This window comes from Narcine bancroftii, chromosome 4 (genome assembly GCF_036971445.1).
Source record: "Narcine bancroftii isolate sNarBan1 chromosome 4, sNarBan1.hap1, whole genome shotgun sequence".
NCBI classification, from domain to species: Eukaryota; Metazoa; Chordata; class Chondrichthyes; order Torpediniformes; family Narcinidae; genus Narcine; species Narcine bancroftii.
The window spans coordinates 313,348,016-313,369,151 of NC_091472.1; the positions used below are offsets into that span (position 1 = coordinate 313,348,016).

Genomic DNA, 21,136 nt, shown 5'->3' on the forward strand with positions numbered 1-21,136 from the left:
TCCCATTGCCCCCACCCCTCCCACGGCTCCCACCCGCCCCACGGCCCCCACCTCTCCCACGGCCCCCACTCCTCCCACGGCCCCCACCCCTCCCACTGTCCACACCCGCCCCACTGCCCCCACCCCTCCCACTGTCCCCACCCGCCCCACTGCCCCCACCCCTCCCACTGCCCCCACCCCTCCCACTGCCCCCACCCCTCCCACTGCCCCCACCCGCCCCACTGTCCCCACCCGCCCCACTGTCCCCACCCGCCCCACTGCCCCCACTGTCCCAAACCCTCCCATTGCCCCCACCCCTCCCACTGTCCCCACCCGCCCCACTGCCCCCACCCCTCCCACTGCCCCCACCCCTCCCACTGCCCCCACCCCTCCCACTGCCCCCACCCCTCCCACTGTCCCCACCCGCCCCACTGCCCCCACCCCTCCCACTGCCCCCACCCCTCCCACTGCTCCCACCCGCCCCACGGCCCCCACCCCTCCCACCGCTCCCACGGCCCCCACTCCTCCCACGGCCCCCACCCCTTCCACTGTCCCCACCCGCCCCACTGCCCCCACCCCTCCCACTGTCCCCACCCGCCCCACTGCCCCCACCCCTCCCACTGCCCCCACCCCTCCCACTGCCCCCACCCCTCCCACTGCCCCCACCCCTCCCACTGCCCCCACCCCTCCCACTGCCCCCACCCGCCCCACTGTCCCCACCCGCCCCACTGTCCCAAACCCTCCCATTGCCCCCACCCCTCCCACTGTCCCCACCCGCCCCACTGCCCCCACCCCTCCCACTGCCCCCACCCCTCCCACTGTCCCCACCCGCCCCACTGCCCCCACCCCTCCCACTGCCCCCACCCCTCCCACTGCTCCCACCCGCCCCACGGCCCCCACCCCTCCCACTGCCCCCACCCCTCCCACTGCCCCCACCCGCCCCACTGCCCCCACCCGCCCCACTGCCCCCACCCGCCCCACTGTCCCCACCCCTCCCACTGCCCCCACCCGCCCCACTGTCCCAAACCCTCCCATTGCCCCCACCCCTCCCACTGCCCCCACCCGCCCCACTGTCCCCACCCCTCCCACTGTCCCCACCCGCCCCACTGACCCCACCCCTCCCACTGCCCCCACCCCTCCCACTGCCCCCACCCGCCCCACTGCCCCCACCCGCCCCACTGTCCCCACCCGCCCCACTGTCCCCACCCCTCCCACTGCCCCCACCCGCCCCACTGTCCCAAACCCTCCCATTGCCCCCACCCCTCCCACTGTCCCCACCCGCCCCACTGCCCCCACCCCTCCCACTGCCCCCACCCCTCCCACTGCCCCCACCCCTCCCACTGCCCCCACCCCTCCCACTGCCCCCACCCCTCCCACTGTCCCCACCCGCCCCACTGCCCCCACCCCTCCCACTGCCCCCACCCCTCCCACTGCCCCCACCCCTCCCACTGCTCCCACCCGCCCCACGGCCCCCACCCCTCCCACTGTCCCCACCCGCCCCACTGCCCCCACCCCTCCCACTGCCCCCACCCCTCCCACTGCCCCCACCCCTCCCACTGCCCCCACCCCTCCCACTGCCCCCACCCCTCCCACTGCCCCCACCCGCCCCACTGTCCCCACCCGCCCCACTGTCCCAAACCCTCCCATTGCCCCCACCCCTCCCACTGTCCCCACCCGCCCCACTGCCCCCACCCCTCCCACTGCCCCCACCCCTCCCACTGTCCCCACCCGCCCCACTGCCCCCACCCCTCCCACTGCCCCCACCCCTCCCACTGCTTCCACCCGCCCCACGGCCCCCACCCCTCCCACTGCCCCCACCCCTCCCACTGCCCCCACCCGCCCCACTGCCCCCACCCGCCCCACTGCCCCCACCCGCCCCACTGTCCCCACCCCTCCCACTGCCCCCACCCGCCCCACTGTCCCAAACCCTCCCATTGCCCCCACCCCTCCCACTGCCCCCACCCGCCCCACTGTCCCCACCCCTCCCACTGTCCCCACCCGCCCCACTGACCCCACCCCTCCCACTGCCCCCACCCCTCCCACTGCCCCCACCCGCCCCACTGTCCCCACCCGCCCCACAGTCCCCACCCCTCCCACTGCCCCCACCCGCCCCACTGTCCCAAACCCTCCCATTGCCCCCACCCCTCCCACTGTCCCCACCCGCCCCACTGCCCCCACCCCTCCCACTGCCCCCACCCCTCCCACTGCCCCCACCCCTCCCACTGCCCCCACCCCTCCCACTGTCCCCACCCGCCCCACTGCCCCAACCCCTCCCACTGCCCCCACCCCTCCCACTGCTCCCACCCGCCCCACGGCCCCCACCCCTCCCACCGCTCCCACGGCCCCCACTCCTCGCACGGCCCCCACCCCTCCCATTGTCCCCACCCGCCCCACTGCCCCCACCCCTCCTTCTGTCCCCACCCGCCCCACTGCCCCCACCCCTCCCACTGCCCCCACCCCTCCCACTGCCCCCACCCCTCCCACTGCCCCCACCCCTCCCACTGCCCCCACCCCTACCACTGCCCCCACCCGCCCCACTGTCCCCACCCGCCCCACTGTCCCAAACCCTCCCATTGCCCCCACCCCTCCCACTGTCCCCACCCGCCCCACTGCCCCCACCCCTCCCACTGCCCCCACCCCTCCCACTGCCCCCACCCGCCCCACTGCCCCCACCCCTCCCACTGCTCCCACCCGCCCCACGGCCACCACCCCTCCCACTGCCCCCACCCCTCCCACTGCCCCCACCCGCCCCACGGTCCCCACCCGCCCCACTGTCCCCACCCGCCCCACTGTCCCCACCCGCCCCACTGTCCCCACCCCTCCCACTGCCCCCACCCGCCCCACTGTCCCAAACCCTCCCATTGCCCCCACCCCTCCCACTGCCCCCACCCGCCCCACTGTCCCCACCCCTCCCACTGTCCCCACCCACCCCACTGCCCCCACCCCTCCCTCTGCCCCCACCCCTCCCACTGCCCCCACCCGCCCCACTGTCCCCACCCGCCCCACTGTCCCCACCCGCCCCACTGTCCCCACCCGCCCCACTGTCCCCACCCCTCCCACTGTTCCCACCCGCCCCACTGCCCCCACCCCTCCCACTGCCCCCACCCCTCCCACTGTCCCCACCCGCCCCACTGCCCCCACCCCTCCCACTGCCCCCACCCCTCCCACCGCTCCCACGGCCCCCACTCCTCGCACGGCCCCCACCCCTCCCACTGTCCCCACCCGCCCCATTGCCCCCACCCCTCCCACTGTCCCCACCCGCCCCACTGCCCCCACACCTCCCACTGCCCCCACCCCTCCCACTGCCCCCACCCCTCCCACTGCCCCCACCCCTCCCACTGCCCCCACCCGCCCCACTGTCCCCACCCGTCCCACTGTCCCAAACCCTCCCATTGCCCCCACCCCTCCCACTGTCCACACCCGCCCCACTGCCCCCACCCCTCCCACTGTCCCCACCCGCCCTACTGCCCCCACCCCTCCCACTGCCCCCACCCCTCCCACTGCCCCCACCCGCCCTACTGCCCCCACCCACCCCACTGCCCCCACCCCTCCCTCTGCCCCCACCCCTCCCACTGCCCCCACCCGCCCCACTGTCCCCACCCACCCCACTGTCCCCACCCGCCCCACTGTCCCCACCCCTCCCACTGTCCCCACCCGCCCCACTGCCCCCACCACTCCCACTGCCCCCACCCCTCCCACCGCTCCCACGGCCCCCACACCTCGCACGGCCCCCACCCCTCCCACGGTCCCCACCCGCCCCACTGCCCCCACCCCTCCCACTGCCCCCACCCCTCCCACTGCCCCTACCCCTCCCACTGCCCCCACCCGCCCCACTGCCCCCACCCGCCCCACTGCCCCCACCCCTCCCACTGCCCCCACCCCTCCCACTGCCCCCACCCCTCCCACTGCCCCCACCCCTCCCACTGCCCCCACCCCTCCCACTGCCCCCACCCCTCCCACTGCCCCCACCCCTCCCACTGCCCCCACCCCTCCCACTGCCCCCACCCGCCCCACGGTCCCCACCCGCCCCACGGTCCCCACCCGCCCCACGGTCCCCACCCCTCCCACTGCCCCCACCCCTCCCACTGTCCCCACCCGCCCCACTGCCCCCACCCCTCCCACTGCCCCCACCCCTCCCACTGCCCCCACCCCTCCCACGGCCCCCACCCGCCCCACGGCCCCCACCCGCCCCACGGCCCCCACCCCTCCCACGGCCCCCACCCGCCCCACTGCCCCCACCCCTCCCACGGCCCCCACCCGCCCCACTGCCCCCACCCCTCCCACGGCCCGTTGCTCCCAGCCTCCTGAGCCATTGCCTCCGTCGGTGCTTCCACCCATCGCCTCAGCTTGAGCCCGGCTCCACTCACCTTGTTGCCGTCGCTCTGAACCTTCCAGGCCCAAGACCAGCAGCCGGTAGCCATGACAACGGAAAGCAGCCAACGATGTTGCCATGAGCAACGGACGGAAACCGGCGTGGAGGGAAAAGCAATCGGGCCGGACTCGAAACAAGGTGGGGGAGAGTGTGTGTAACTCTACACAGACCCAGTGTGCCTAACCCTGTACAGACCTAACTGTATACCGACCCAGTGTGTGTAACTCTACACAGACCCAGTGTGCCTAACCCTATACAGACCTAACTGTATACCGACCCAGTGTGTGTAACTCTACACAGACCCAGTGTGCCTAACCCTATACAGACCTAACTGTATACCGACCCAGTGTGTGTAACTCTACACAGACCCAGTGTGCCTAACCCTATACAGACCTAACTGTATACCGACCCAGTGTGTGTAACTCTACACAGACCCAGTGTGCCTAACCCTATACAGACCTAACTGTATACCGACCCAGTGTGTGTAACTCTACACAGACCCAGTGTGCCTAACCCTATACAGACCTAACTGTATACCGACCCAGTGTGTGTAACTCTACACAGACCCAGTGTGCCTAACCCTATACAGACCTAACTGTATACCGACCCAGTGTGTGTAACTCTACACAGACCCAGTGTGCCTAACCCTATACAGACCTAACTGTATACCGACCCAGTGTGTGTAACTCTACACAGACCCAGTGTGCCTAACCCTATACAGACCTAACTGTATACCGACCCAGTGTGTGTAACTCTACACAGACCCAGTGTGCCTAACCCTATACAGACCTAACTGTATACCGACCCAGTGTGTGTAACTCTACACAGACCCAGTGTGCCTAACCCTATACAGACCTAACTGTATACCGACCCAGTGTGTGTAACTCTACACAGACCCAGTGTGCCTAACCCTATACAGACCTAACTGTATACCGACCCAGTGTGTGTAACTCTACACAGACCCAGTGTGCCTAACCCTATACAGACCTAACTGTATACCGACCCAGTGTGTGTAACTCTACACAGACCCAGTGTGCCTAACCCTATACAGACCTAACTGTATACCGACCCAGTGTGTGTAACTCTACACAGACCCAGTGTGCCTAACCCTATACAGACCTAACTGTATACCGACCCAGTGTGTGTAACTCTACACAGACCCAGTGTGCCTAACCCTATACAGACCTAACTGTATACCGACCCAGTGTGTGTAACTCTACACAGACCCAGTGTGCCTAACCCTATACAGACCTAACTGTATACCGACCCAGTGTGTGTAACTCTACACAGACCCAGTGTGCCTAACCCTATACAGACCTAACTGTATACCGACCCAGTGTGTGTAACTCTACACAGACCCAGTGTGCCTAACCCTATACAGACCTAACTGTATACCGACCCAGTGTGTGTAACTCTACACAGACCCAGTGTGCCTAACCCTATACAGACCTAACTGTATACCGACCCAGTGTGTGTAACTCTACACAGACCCAGTGTGCCTAACCCTATACAGACCTAACTGTATACCGACCCAGTGTGTGTAACTCTACACAGACCCAGTGTGCCTAACCCTATACAGACCTAACTGTATACCGACCCAGTGTGTGTAACTCTACACAGACCCAGTGTGCCTAACCCTATACAGACCTAACTGTATACCGACCCAGTGTGTGTAACTCTACACAGACCCAGTGTGCCTAACCCTATACAGACCTAACTGTATACCGACCCAGTGTGTGTAACTCTACACAGACCCAGTGTGCCTAACCCTATACAGACCTAACTGTATACCGACCCAGTGTGTGTAACTCTACACAGACCCAGTGTGCCTAACCCTATACAGACCTAACTGTATACCGACCCAGTGTGTGTAACTCTACACAGACCCAGTGTGCCTAACCCTATACAGACCTAACTGTATACCGACCCAGTGTGTGTAACTCTACACAGACCCAGTGTGCCTAACCCTATACAGACCTAACTGTATACCGACCCAGTGTGTGTAACTCTACACAGACCCAGTGTGCCTAACCCTATACAGACCTAACTGTATACCGACCCAGTGTGTGTAACTCTACACAGACCCAGTGTGCCTAACCCTATACAGACCTAACTGTATACCGACCCAGTGTGTGTAACTCTACACAGACCCAGTGTGCCTAACCCTATACAGACCTAACTGTATACCGACCCAGTGTGTGTAACTCTACACAGACCCAGTGTGCCTAACCCTATACAGACCTAACTGTATACCGACCCAGTGTGTGTAACTCTACACAGACCCAGTGTGCCTAACCCTATACAGACCTAACTGTATACCGACCCAGTGTGTGTAACTCTACACAGACCCAGTGTGCCTAACCCTATACAGACCTAACTGTATACCGACCCAGTGTGTGTAACTCTACACAGACCCAGTGTGCCTAACCCTATACAGACCTAACTGTATACCGACCCAGTGTGTTAACTCTACACAGACCCAGTGTGCCTAACCTATACAGACCTAACTGTATACCGACCCAGTGTGTTTAACTCTACACAGACCCAGTGTGCCTAACCCTATACAGACCTAACTGTATACCGACCCAGTGCGTTAACTCTACACAGACCCAGTGTGCCTAACCCTATACAGACCTAACTGTATACCGACCCAGTGTGTTAACTCTACACAGACCCAGTGTGCCTAACCCTATACAGACCTAACTGTATACCGACCCAGTGTGTGTAACTCTACACAGACCCAGTGTGCCTAACCCTATACAGACCTAACTGTATACCGACCCAGTGTGTGTAACTCTACACAGACCCAGTGTGCCTAACCCTATACAGACCTAACTGTATACCGACCCAGTGTGTTAACTCTACACAGACCCAGTGTGCCTAACCCTATACAGACCTAACTGTATACCGACCCAGTGTGTTAACTCTACACAGACCCAGTGTGCCTAACCCTATACAGACCTAACTGTATACCGACCCAGTGTGTTAACTCTACACAGACCCAGTGTGCCTAACCCTATACAGACCTAACTGTATACCGACCCAGTGTGTTAACTCTACACAGACCCAGTGTGCCTAACCCTATACAGACCTAACTGTATACCGACCCAGTGTGTGTAACTCTACACAGACCCAGTGTGCCTAACCCTATACAGACCTAACTGTATACCGACCCAGTGTGTTAACTCTACACAGACCCAGTGTGCCTAACCCTATACAGACCTAACTGTATACCGACCCAGTGTGTTAACTCTACACAGACCCAGTGTGCCTAACCCTATACAGACCTAACTGTATACCGACCCAGTGTGTGTAACTCTACACAGACCCAGTGTGCCTAACCCTATACAGACCTAACTGTATACCGACCCAGTGTGTGTAACTCTACACAGACCCAGTGTGCCTAACCCTATACAGACCTAACTGTATACCGACCCAGTGTGTTAACTCTACACAGACCCAGTGTGCCTAACCCTATACAGACCTAACTGTATACCGACCCAGTGTGTTAACTCTACACAGACCCAGTGTGCCTAACCCTATACAGACCTAACTGTATACCGACCCAGTGTGTGTAACTCTACACAGACCCAGTGTGCCTAACCCTATACAGACCTAACTGTATACCGACCCAGTGTGTTAACTCTACACAGACCCAGTGTGCCTAACCCTATACAGACCTAACTGTATACCGACCCAGTGTGTTAACTCTACACAGACCCAGTGTGCCTAACCCTATACAGACCTAACTGTATACCGACCCAGTGTGTGTAACTCTACACGACCCAGTGTGCCTAACCCTATACAGACCTAACTGTATACCGACCCAGTGTGTGTAACTCTACACAGACCCAGTGTGCCTAACCCTATACAGACCTAACTGTATACCGACCCAGTGTGTGTAACTCTACACAGACCCAGTGTGCCTAACCCTATACAGACCTAACTGTATACCGACCCAGTGTGTGTAACTCTACACAGACCCAGTGTGCCTAACCCTATACAGACCTAACTGTATACCGACCCAGTGTGTGTAACTCTACACAGACCCAGTGTGCCTAACCCTATACAGACCTAACTGTATACCGACCCAGTGTGTGTAACTCTACACAGACCCAGTGTGCCTAACCCTATACAGACCTAACTGTATACCGACCCAGTGTGTGTAACTCTACACAGACCCAGTGTGCCTAACCCTATACAGACCTAACTGTATACCGACCCAGTGTGTGTAACTCTACACAGACCCAGTGTGCCTAACCCTATACAGACCTAACTGTATACCGACCCAGTGTGTGTAACTCTACACAGACCCAGTGTGCCTAACCCTATACAGACCTAACTGTATACCGACCCAGTGTGTTAACTCTACACAGACCCAGTGTGCCTAACCCTATACAGACCTAACTGTATACCGACCCAGTGTGTTAACTCTACACAGACCCAGTGTGTGTAACACTATACAGACCTAACTGTATACCGACCCAGTGTGTGTAACTCTACACAGACCCAGTGTGTGTAACTCTATACAGACCTAACTGTATACCGACCCAGTGTGTGTAACTCTACACAGACCCAGTGTGCCTAACCCTATACAGACCTAACTGTATACCGACCCAGTGTGTGTAACTCTATACAGACCCAGTGTGCCTAACCCTATACAGACCTAACTGTATACCGACCCAGTGTGTATAACTCTACACAGACCCAGTGTGCCTAACCCTATACAGACCTAACTGTATACCGACCCAGTGTGTGTAACTCTACACAGACCCAGTGTGCCTAACCCTATACAGACCTAACTGTATACCGACCCAGTGTGTGTAACTCTACACAGACCCAGTGTGTGTAACTCTACACAGACCCAGTGTGCCTAACCCTATACAGACCTAACTGTATACCGACCCAGTGTGTGTAACTCTACACAGACCCAGTGTGCCTAACCCTATACAGACCTAACTGTATACCGACCCAGTGTGTGTAACTCTACACAGACCCAGTGTGCCTAACCCTATACAGACCTAACTGTATACCGACCCAGTGTGTGTAACTCTACACAGACCCAGTGTGCCTAACCCTATACAGACCTAACTGTATACCGACCCAGTGTGTGTAACTCTACACAGACCCAGTGTGCCTAACCCTATACAGACCTAACTGTATACCGACCCAGTGTGTGTAACTCTACACAGACCCAGTGTGTGTAACTCTATACAGACCTAACTGTATACCGACCCAGTGTGTGTAACTCTACACAGACCCAGTGTGTGTAACTCTATACAGACCTAACTGTATACCGACCCAGTGTGTGTAACTCTACACAGACCCAGTGTGCCTAACCCTATACAGACCTAACTGTATACCGACCCAGTGTGTGTAACTCTACACAGACCCAGTGTGCCTAACCCTATACAGACCTAACTGTATACCGACCCAGTGTGTGTAACTCTACACAGACCCAGTGTGCCTAACCCTATACAGACCTAACTGTATACCGACCCAGTGTGTTAACTCTACACAGACCCAGTGTGCCTAACCCTATACAGACCTAACTGTATACCGACCCAGTGTGTTAACTCTACACAGACCCGGTGTGCCTAACCCTATACAGACCTAACTGTATACCGACCCAGTGTGTGTAACTCTACACAGACCCAGTGTGCCTAACCCTATACAGACCTAACTGTATACCGACCCAGTGTGTGTAACTCTACACAGACCCAGTGTGCCTAACCCTATACAGACCTAACTGTATACCGACCCAGTGTGTGTAACTCTACACAGACCCAGTGTGCCTAACCCTATACAGACCTAACTGTATACCGACCCAGTGTGTGTAACTCTACACAGACCCAGTGTGCCTAACCCTATACAGACCTAACTGTATACCGACCCAGTGTGTGTAACTCTACACAGACCCAGTGTGCCTAACCCTATACAGACCTAACTGTATACCGACCCAGTGTGTTAACTCTACACAGACCCAGTGTGCCTAACCCTATACAGACCTAACTGTATACCGACCCAGTGTGTTAACTCTACACAGACCCAGTGTGTGTAACTCTATACAGACCTAACTGTATACCGACCCAGTGTGTGTAACTCTACACAGACCCAGTGTGTGTAACTCTATACAGACCTAACTGTATACCGACCCAGTGTGTGTAACTCTACACAGACCCAGTGTGCCTAACCCTATACAGACCTAACTGTATACCGACCCAGTGTGTGTAACTCTATACAGACCCAGTGTGCCTAACCCTATACAGACCTAACTGTATACCGACCCAGTGTGTATAACTCTACACAGACCCAGTGTGCCTAACCCTATACAGACCTAACTGTATACCGACCCAGTGTGTGTAACTCTACACAGACCCAGTGTGCCTAACCCTATACAGACCTAACTGTATACCGACCCAGTGTGTGTAACTCTACACAGACCCAGTGTGTGTAACTCTACACAGACCCAGTGTGCCTAACCCTATACAGACCTAACTGTATACCGACCCAGTGTGTGTAACTCTACACAGACCCAGTGTGCCTAACCCTATACAGACCTAACTGTATACCGACCCAGTGTGTGTAACTCTACACAGACCCAGTGTGCCTAACCCTATACAGACCTAACTGTATACCGACCCAGTGTGTGTAACTCTACACAGACCCAGTGTGCCTAACCCTATACAGACCTAACTGTATACCGACCCAGTGTGTGTAACTCTACACAGACCCAGTGTGCCTAACCTATACAGACCTAACTGTATACCGACCCAGTGTGTGTAACTCTACACAGACCCAGTGTGTGTAACTCTATACAGACCTAACTGTATACCGACCCAGTGTGTGTAACTCTACACAGACCCAGTGTATGTAACTCTATACAGACCTAACTGTATACCGACCCAGTGTGTGTAACTCTACACAGACCCAGTGTGCCTAACCCTATACAGACCTAACTGTATACCGACCCAGTGTGTGTAACTCTACACAGACCCAGTGTGCCTAACCCTATACAGACCTAACTGTATACCGACCCAGTGTGTGTAACTCTACACAGACCCAGTGTGCCTAACCCTATACAGACCTAACTGTATACCGACCCAGTGTGTTAACTCTACACAGACCCGGTGTGCCTAACCCTATACAGACCTAACTGTATACCGACCCAGTGTGTGTAACTCTACACAGACCCGGTGTGCCTAACCCTATACAGACCTAACTGTATACCGACCCAGTGTGTGTAACTCTACACAGACCCAGTGTGCCTAACCCTATACAGACCTAACTGTATACCGACCCAGTGTGTGTAACTCTACACAGACCCAGTGTGCCTAACCCTATACAGACCTAACTGTATACCGACCCAGTGTGTGTAACTCTACACAGACCCAGTGTGCCTAACCCTATACAGACCTAACTGTATACCGACCCAGTGTGTGTAACTCTACACAGACCCAGTGTGCCTAACCCTATACAGACCTAACTGTATACCGACCCAGTGTGTGTAACTCTACACAGACCCAGTGTGCCTAACCCTATACAGACCTAACTGTATACCGACCCAGTGTGTGTAACTCTACACAGACCCAGTGTGCCTAACCCTATACAGACCTAACTGTATACCGACCCAGTGTGTTAACTCTACACAGACCCAGTGTGCCTAACCCTATACAGACCTAACTGTATACCGACCCAGTGTGTTAACTCTACACAGACCCAGTGTGCCTAACCCTATACAGACCTAACTGTATACCGACCCAGTGTGTTAACTCTACACAGACCCAGTGTGCCTAACCCTATACAGACCTAACTGTATACCGACCCAGTGTGTTAACTCTACACAGACCCAGTGTGCCTAACCCTATACAGACCTAACTGTATACCGACCCAGTGTGTTAACTCTACACAGACCCAGTGTGCCTAACCCTATACAGACCTAACTGTATACCGACCCAGTGTGTTAACTCTACACAGACCCAGTGTGCCTAACCCTATACAGACCTAACTGTATACCGACCCAGTGTGTGTAACTCTACACAGACCCAGTGTGCCTAACCCTATACAGACCTAACTGTATACCGACCCAGTGTGTTAACTCTACACAGACCCAGTGTGCCTAACCCTATACAGACCTAACTGTATACCGACCCAGTGTGTTAACTCTACACAGACCCAGTGTGCCTAACCCTATACAGACCTAACTGTATACCGACCCAGTGTGTGTAACTCTACACAGACCCAGTGTGCCTAACCCTATACAGACCTAACTGTATACCGACCCAGTGTGTGTAACTCTACACAGACCCAGTGTGCCTAACCCTATACAGACCTAACTGTATACCGACCCAGTGTGTTAACTCTACACAGACCCAGTGTGCCTAACCCTATACAGACCTAACTGTATACCGACCCAGTGTGTTAACTCTACACAGACCCAGTGTGCCTAACCCTATACAGACCTAACTGTATACCGACCCAGTGTGTGTAACTCTACACAGACCAGTGTGCCTAACCCTATACAGACCTAACTGTATACCGACCCAGTGTGTGTAACTCTACACAGACCCAGTGTGCCTAACCCTATACAGACCTAACTGTATACCGACCCAGTGTGTGTAACTCTACACAGACCCAGTGTGCCTAACCCTATACAGACCTAACTGTATACCGACCCAGTGTGTGTAACTCTACACAGACCCAGTGTGCCTAACCCTATACAGACCTAACTGTATACCGACCCAGTGTGTTAACTCTACACAGACCCAGTGTGCCTAACCCTATACAGACCTAACTGTATACCGACCCAGTGTGTTAACTCTACACAGACCCAGTGTGCCTAACCCTATACAGACCTAACTGTATACCGACCCAGTGTGTGTAACTCTACACAGACCCAGTGTGCCTAACCCTATACAGACCTAACTGTATACCGACCCAGTGTGTTAACTCTACACAGACCCAGTGTGCCTAACCCTATACAGACCTAACTGTATACCGACCCAGTGTGTTAACTCTACACAGACCCAGTGTGCCTAACCCTATACAGACCTAACTGTATACCGACCCAGTGTGTGTAACTCTACACAGACCCAGTGTGCCTAACCCTATACAGACCTAACTGTATACCGACCCAGTGTGTGTAACTCTACACAGACCCAGTGTGCCTAACCCTATACAGACCTAACTGTATACCGACCCAGTGTGTGTAACTCTACACAGACCCAGTGTGCCTAACCCTATACAGACCTAACTGTATACCGACCCAGTGTGTTAACTCTACACAGACCCAGTGTGCCTAACCCTATACAGACCTAACTGTATACCGACCCAGTGTGTTAACTCTACACAGACCCAGTGTGCCTAACCCTATACAGACCTAACTGTATACCGACCCAGTGTGTGTAACTCTACACAGACTCAGTGTGCCTAACCCTATACAGACCTAACTGTATACCGACCCAGTGTGTTAACTCTACACAGACCCAGTGTGCCTAACCCTATACAGACCTAACTGTATACCGACCCAGTGTGTGTAACTCTACACAGACCCAGTGTGCCTAACCCTATACAGACCTAACTGTATACCGACCCAGTGTGTGTAACTCTACACAGACCCAGTGTGCCTAACCCTATACAGACCTAACTGTATACCGACCCAGTGTGTTAACTCTACACAGACCCAGTGTGCCTAACCCTATACAGACCTAACTGTATACCGACCCAGTGTGTTAACTCTACACAGACCCAGTGTGCCTAACCCTATACAGACCTAACTGTATACCGACCCAGTGTGTTAACTCTACACAGACCCAGTGTGCCTAACCCTATACAGACCTAACTGTATACCGACCCAGTGTGTGTAACTCTACACAGACCCAGTGTGCCTAACCCTATACAGACCTAACTGTATACCGACCCAGTGTGTTAACTCTACACAGACCCAGTGTGCCTAACCCTATACAGACCTAACTGTATACCGACCCAGTGTGTTAACTCTACACAGACCCAGTGTGCCTAACCCTATACAGACCTAACTGTATACCGACCCAGTGTGTGTAACTCTACACAGACCCAGTGTGCCTAACCCTATACAGACCTAACTGTATACCGACCCAGTGTGTGTAACTCTACACAGACCCAGTGTGCCTAACCCTATACAGACCTAACTGTATACCGACCCAGTGTGTTAACTCTACACAGACCCAGTGTGCCTAACCCTATACAGACCTAACTGTATACCGACCCAGTGTGTTAACTCTACACAGACCCAGTGTGCCTAACCCTATACAGACCTAACTGTATACCGACCCAGTGTGTTAACTCTACACAGACCCAGTGTGCCTAACCCTATACAGACCTAACTGTATACCGACCCAGTGTGTTAACTCTACACAGACCCAGTGTGCCTAACCCTATACAGACCTAACTGTATACCGACCCAGTGTGTGTAACTCTACACAGACCCAGTGTGCCTAACCCTATACAGACCTAACTGTATACCGACCCAGTGTGTGTAACTCTACACAGACCCAGTGTGCCTAACCCTATACAGACCTAACTGTATACCGACCCAGTGTGTGTAACTCTATACAGACCCAGTGTGCCTAACCCTATACAGACCTAACTGTATACCGACCCAGTGTGTGTAACTCTACACAGACCCAGTGTGCCTAACCCTATACAGACCTAACTGTATACCGACCCAGCGTGTGTAACTCTACACAGACCCAGTGTGCCTAACCCTATACAGACCTAACTGTATACCGACCCAGTGTGTGTAACTCTACACAGACCCAGTGTGCCTAACCCTATACAGACACAGACCTAACTGTATACCGACCCAGTGTGTGTAACTCTACACAGACCCAGTGTGCCTAACCCTATACAGACCTAACTGTATACCGACCCAGTGTGTGTAACTCTACACAGACCCAGTGTGCCTAACCCTATACAGACCTAACTGTATACCGACCCAGTGTGTGTAACTCTACACAGACCCAGTGTGCCTAACCCTATACAGACCTAACTGTATACCGACCCAGTGTGTTAACTCTACACAGACCCAGTGTGCCTAACCCTATACAGACCTAACTGTATACCGACCCAGTGTGTTAACTCTACACAGACCCAGTGTGTCTAACCCTATACAGACCTAACTGTATACCGACCCAGTGTGTGTAACTCTACACAGACCCAGTGTGTGTAACTCTATACAGACCTAACTGTATACCGACCCAGTGTGTGTAACTCTACACAGACCCAGTGTGCCTAACCCTATACAGACCTAACTGTATACCGACCCAGTGTGTGTAACTCTACACAGACCCAGTGTGCCTAACCCTATACAGACCTAACTGTATACGACCCAGTGTGTGTAACTCTACACAGACCCAGTGTGCCTAACCCTATACAGACCTAACTGTATACCGACCCAGTGTGTTAACTCTACACAGACCCAGTGTGCCTAACCCTATACAGACCTAACTGTATACCGACCCAGTGTGTGTAACTCTACACAGACCCAAGTGTGTAACCTACACAGACCCAGTGTGCCTAACCCTATACAGACCTAACTGTATACCGACCCAGTGTGTGTAACTCTACACAGACCCAGTGTGCCTAACCCTATACAGACCTAACTGTATACCGACCCAGTGTGTGTAACTCTACACAGACCCAGTGTGCCTAACCCTATACAGACCTAACTGTATACCGACCCAGTGTGTGTAACTCTACACAGACCCAGTGTGCCTAACCCTATACAGACCTAACTGTATACCGACCCAGTGTGTGTAACTCTACACAGACCCAGTGTGCCTAACCCTATACAGACCTAACTGTATACCGACCCAGTGTGTGTAACTCTACACAGACCCAGTGTGTTAACTCTATACAGACCTAACTGTATACCGACCCAGTGTGTGTAACTCTACACAGACCCAGTGTGTGTAACTCTATACAGACCTAACTGTATACCGAACCCCAGTGTGTGTAACTCTACACAGACCCAGTGTGCCTAACCCTATACAGACCTAACTGTATACCGACCCAGTGTGTGTAACTCTACACAGACCCAGTGTGCCTAACCCTATACAGACCTAACTGTATACCGACCCAGTGTGTGTAACTCTACACAGACCCAGTGTGCCTAACCCTATACAGACCTAACTGTATACCGACCCAGTGTGTTAACTCTACACAGACCCAGTGTGCCTAACCCTATACAGACCTAACTGTATACCGACCCAGTGTGTGTAACTCTACACAGACCCAGTGTGTGTAACTCTACACAGACCCAGTGTGTGTAACTCTACACAGACCCAGTGTGTGTAACTCTACACAGACCCAGTGTGCCTAACCCTATACAGACCTAACTGTATACCGACCCAGTGTGTGTAACTCTACACAGACCCAGTGTGCCTAACCCTATACAGACCTAACTGTATACCGACCCAGTGTGTTTAACTCTACACAGACCCAGTGTGCCTAACCCTATACAGACCTAACTGTATACCGACCCAGTGTGTGTAACTCTACACAGACCCAGTGTGTGTAACTCTACACAGACCCAGTGTGTGTAACTCTACACAGACCCAGTGTGTGTAACTCTACACAGACCCAGTGTGCCTAACCCTATACAGACCTAACTGTATACCGACCCAGTGTGTGTAACTCTACACAGACCCAGTGTGCCTAACCCTATACAGACCTAACTGTTTCCCGACCCAGTGTGTGTAACTCTACACAGACCCAGTGTGCCTAACCCTATACAGACCTAACTGTATACCGACCCAGTGTGTGTAACTCTATACAGACCCAGTGTGCCTAACCCTATACAGACCTAACTGTATACCGACCCAGTGTGTGTAACTCTACACAGACCCAGTGTGCCTAACCCTATACAGACCTAACTGTATACCGACCCAGTGTGTGTAACTCTACACAGACCCAGTGTGCCTAACCCTATACAGACCTAACTGTATACCGACCCAGTGTGTGTAACTCTACACAGACCCAGTGTGCCTAACCCTATACAGACCTAACTGTATACCGACCCAGTGTGTGTAACTCTACACAGACCCAGTGTGCCTAACCCTATACAGACCTAACTGTATACCGACCCAGTGTGTGTAACTCTACACAGACCCAGTGTGCCTAACCCTATACAGACCTAACTGTATACCGACCCAGTGTGTGTAACTCTACACAGACCCAGTGTGCCTAACCCTCTACAGACCTAACTGTATACCGACCCAGTGTGTTAACTCTACACAGACCCAGTGTGCCTAACCCTATACAGACCTAACTGTATACCGACCCAGTGTGTGTAACTCTACACAGACCCAGTGTGTGTAACTCTATACAGACCTAACTGTATACCGACCCAGTGTGTGTAACTCTACACAGACCCAGTGTGCCTAACCCTATACAGACCTAACTGTATACCGACCCAGTGTGTGTAACTCTATACAGACCCAGTGTGCCTAACCCTATACAGACCTAACTGTATACCGACCCAGTGTGTGTAACTCTACACAGACCCAGTGTGCCTAACCCTATACAGACCTAACTGTATACCGACCCAGTGTGTGTAACTCTACACAGACCCAGTGTGCCTAACCCTATACAGACCTAACTGTATACCGACCCAGTGTGTGTAACTCTACACAGACCCGAAGTGTGTGTAACTCTACACAGACCCAGTGTGCCTAACCCTATACAGACCTAACTGTATACCGACCCAGTGTGTGTAACTCTACACAGACCCAGTGTGCCTAACCCTATACAGACCTAACTGTATACCGACCCAGTGTGTGTAACTCTACACAGACCCAGTGTGCCTAACCCTATACAGACCTAACTGTATACCGACCCAGTGTGTGTAACTCTACACAGACCCAGTGTGCCTAACCCTATACAGACCTAACGTATACCGACCCAGTGTGTGTAACTCTACACAGACCCAGTGTGTGTAACCTATACAGACCTAACTGTATACCGACCCAGTGTGTGTAACTCTACACAGACCCAGTGTGTGTAACTCTATACAGACCTAACTGTATACCGACCCAGTGTGTGTAACTCTACACAGACCCAGTGTGCCTAACCCTATACAGACATAACTGTATACCGACCCAGTGTGTGTAACTCTACACAGACCCAGTGTGCCTAACCCTATACAGACCTAACTGTATACCGACCCAGTGTGTGTAACTCTACACAGACCCAGTGTGCCTAACCCTATACAGACCTAACTGTATACCGACCCAGTGTGTTAACTCTACACAGACCCAGTGTGCCTAACCCTATACAGACCTAACTGTATACCGACCCAGTGTGTGTAACTCTACACAGACCCAGTGTGTGTAACTCTACACAGACCCAGTGTGTGTAACTCTACACAGACCCAGTGTGTGTAACTCTACACAGACCCAGTGTGCCTAACCCTATACAGACCTAACTGTATACCGACCCAGTGTGTGTAACTCTACACAGACCCAGTGTGCCTAACCCTATACAGACCTAACTGTATACCGACCCAGTGTGTGTAACTCTACACAGACCCAGTGTGCCTAACCCTATACAGACCTAACTGTATACCGACCCAGTGTGTGTAACTCTACACAGACCCAGTGTGCCTAACCCTATACAGACCTAACTGTATACCGACCCAGTGTGTGTAACTCTACACAGACCCAGTGTGCCTAACCCTATACAGACCTAACTGTATACCGACCCAGTGTGTGTAACTCTACACAGACCCAGTGTGCCTAACCCTATACAGACCTAACTGTATACCGACCCAGTGTGTTAACTCTACACAGACCCAGTGTGCCTAACCCTATACAGACCTAACTGTATACCGACCCAGTGTGTTAACTCTACACAGACCCAGTGTGTGTAACTCTATACAGACCTAACTGTATACCGACCCAGTGTGTGTAACTCTACACAGACCCAGTGTGTGTAACTCTATACAGACCTAACTGTATACCGACCCAGTGTGTGTAACTCTACACAGACCCAGTGTGCCTAACCCTATACAGACCTAACTGTATACCGACCCAGTGTGTGTAACTCTATACAGACCCAGTGTGCCTAACCCTATACAGACCTAACTGTATACCGACCCAGTGTGTGTAACTCTACACAGACCCAGTGTGCCTAACCCTATACAGACCTAACTGTATACCGACCCAGTGTGTGTAACTCTACACAGACCCAGTGTGCCTAACCCTATACAGACCTAACTGTATACCGACCCAGTGTGTGTAACTCTACACAGACCCAGTGTGTGTAACTCTACACAGACCCAGTGTGCCTAACCCTATACAGACCTAACTGTATACCGACCCAGTGTGTGTAACTCTACACAGACCCAGTGTGCCTAACCTATACAGACCTAACTGTATACCGACCCAGTGTGTGTAACTCTACACAGACCCAGTGTGCCTAACCCTATACAGACCTAACTGTATACCGACCCAGTGTGTGTAACTCTACACAGACCCAGTGTGCCTAACCCTATACAGACCTAACTGTATACCGACCCAGTGTGTGTAACTCTACACAGACCCAGTGTGCCTAACCCTATACAGACCTAACTGTATACCGACCCAGTGTGTGTAACTCTACACAGACCCAGTGTGCTAACTCTATACAGACCTAACTGTATACCGACCCAGTGTGTGTAACTCTACACAGACCCAGTGTGTGTAACTCTATACAGACCTAACTGTATACCGACCCAGTGTGTGTAACTCTACACAGACCCAGTGTGCCTAACCCTATACAGACCTAACTGTATACCGACCCAGTGTGTGTAACTCTACACAGACCCAGTGTGCCTAACCCTATACAGACCTAACTGTATACCGACCCAGTGTGTGTAACTCTACACAGACCCAGTGTGCCTAACCCTATACAGACCTAACTGTATACCGACCCAGTGTGTGTAACTCTACACAGACCCAGTGTGCCTAACCCTATACAGACCTAACTGTATACCGACCCAGTGTGTTAACTCTACACAGACCCAGTGTGCCTAACCCTATACAGACCTAACTGTATACCGACCCAGTGTGTGTAACTCTACACAGACCCAGTGTGCCTAACCCTATACAGACCTAACTGTATACCGACCCAGTGTGTGTAACTCTACACAGACCAGTGTGCCTAACCCTATACAGACCTAACTGTATACCGACCCAGTGTGTGTAACTCTACACAGACCCAGTGTGCCTAACCCTATACAGACCTAACTGTATACCGACCCAGTGTGTGTAACTCTACACAGACCCAGTGTGCCTAACCCTATACAGACCTAACTGTATACCGACCCAGTGTGTGTAACTCTACACAGACCCAGTGTGCCTAACCCTATACAGACCTAACTGTATACCGACCCAGTGTGTGTAACTCTACACAGACCCAGTGTGCCTAACCCTATACAGACCTAACTGTATACCGACCCAGTGTGTTAACTCTACACAGACCCAGTGTGCCTAACCCTATACAGACCTAACTGTATACCGACCCAGTGTGTTAACTCTACACAGACCCAGTGTGCCTAACCCTATACAGACCTAACTGTATACCGACCCAGTGTGTGTAACTCTACACAGACCCAGTGTGCCTAACCCTATACAGACCTAACTGTATACCGACCCAGTGTGTGTAACTCTACACAGACCCAGTGTGCCTAACCCTATACAGACCTAACTGTATACCGACCCAGTGTGTGTAACTCTACACAGACCCAGTGTGCCTAACCCTATACAA

General features: G+C 54.1%; 1 protein-coding gene and 1 long non-coding RNA gene across 4 annotated transcripts in view; one reads left to right on the forward strand and one right to left on the reverse strand.

The window, feature by feature from the left end:
• The window catches only part of cfap65 (cilia and flagella associated protein 65), a 213,429-nt gene extending 209,011 nt beyond the window's left edge, over positions 1–4,418 (reverse strand). The window contains exon 1 of one of the 3 annotated variants that reach the window (XM_069935942.1): positions 4,347–4,418. In XM_069935942.1, coding sequence (XP_069792043.1) covers positions 4,347–4,400 — 54 coding nt within the window. In that variant the 5' untranslated portion in view covers positions 4,401–4,418. The remainder of the gene's footprint in view (positions 1–4,346) is intronic. The other 2 variants (XM_069935939.1, XM_069935940.1) reach the window with 2 other exon arrangements.
• LOC138762262 (uncharacterized) overlaps positions 4,315–21,136 on the forward strand; it is a 63,281-nt gene continuing 46,459 nt past the window's right edge. Inside the window, exon 1 of the long non-coding RNA XR_011356865.1 lies at positions 4,315–4,489. This is a non-coding gene — a long non-coding RNA (uncharacterized lncRNA). The remainder of the gene's footprint in view (positions 4,490–21,136) is intronic.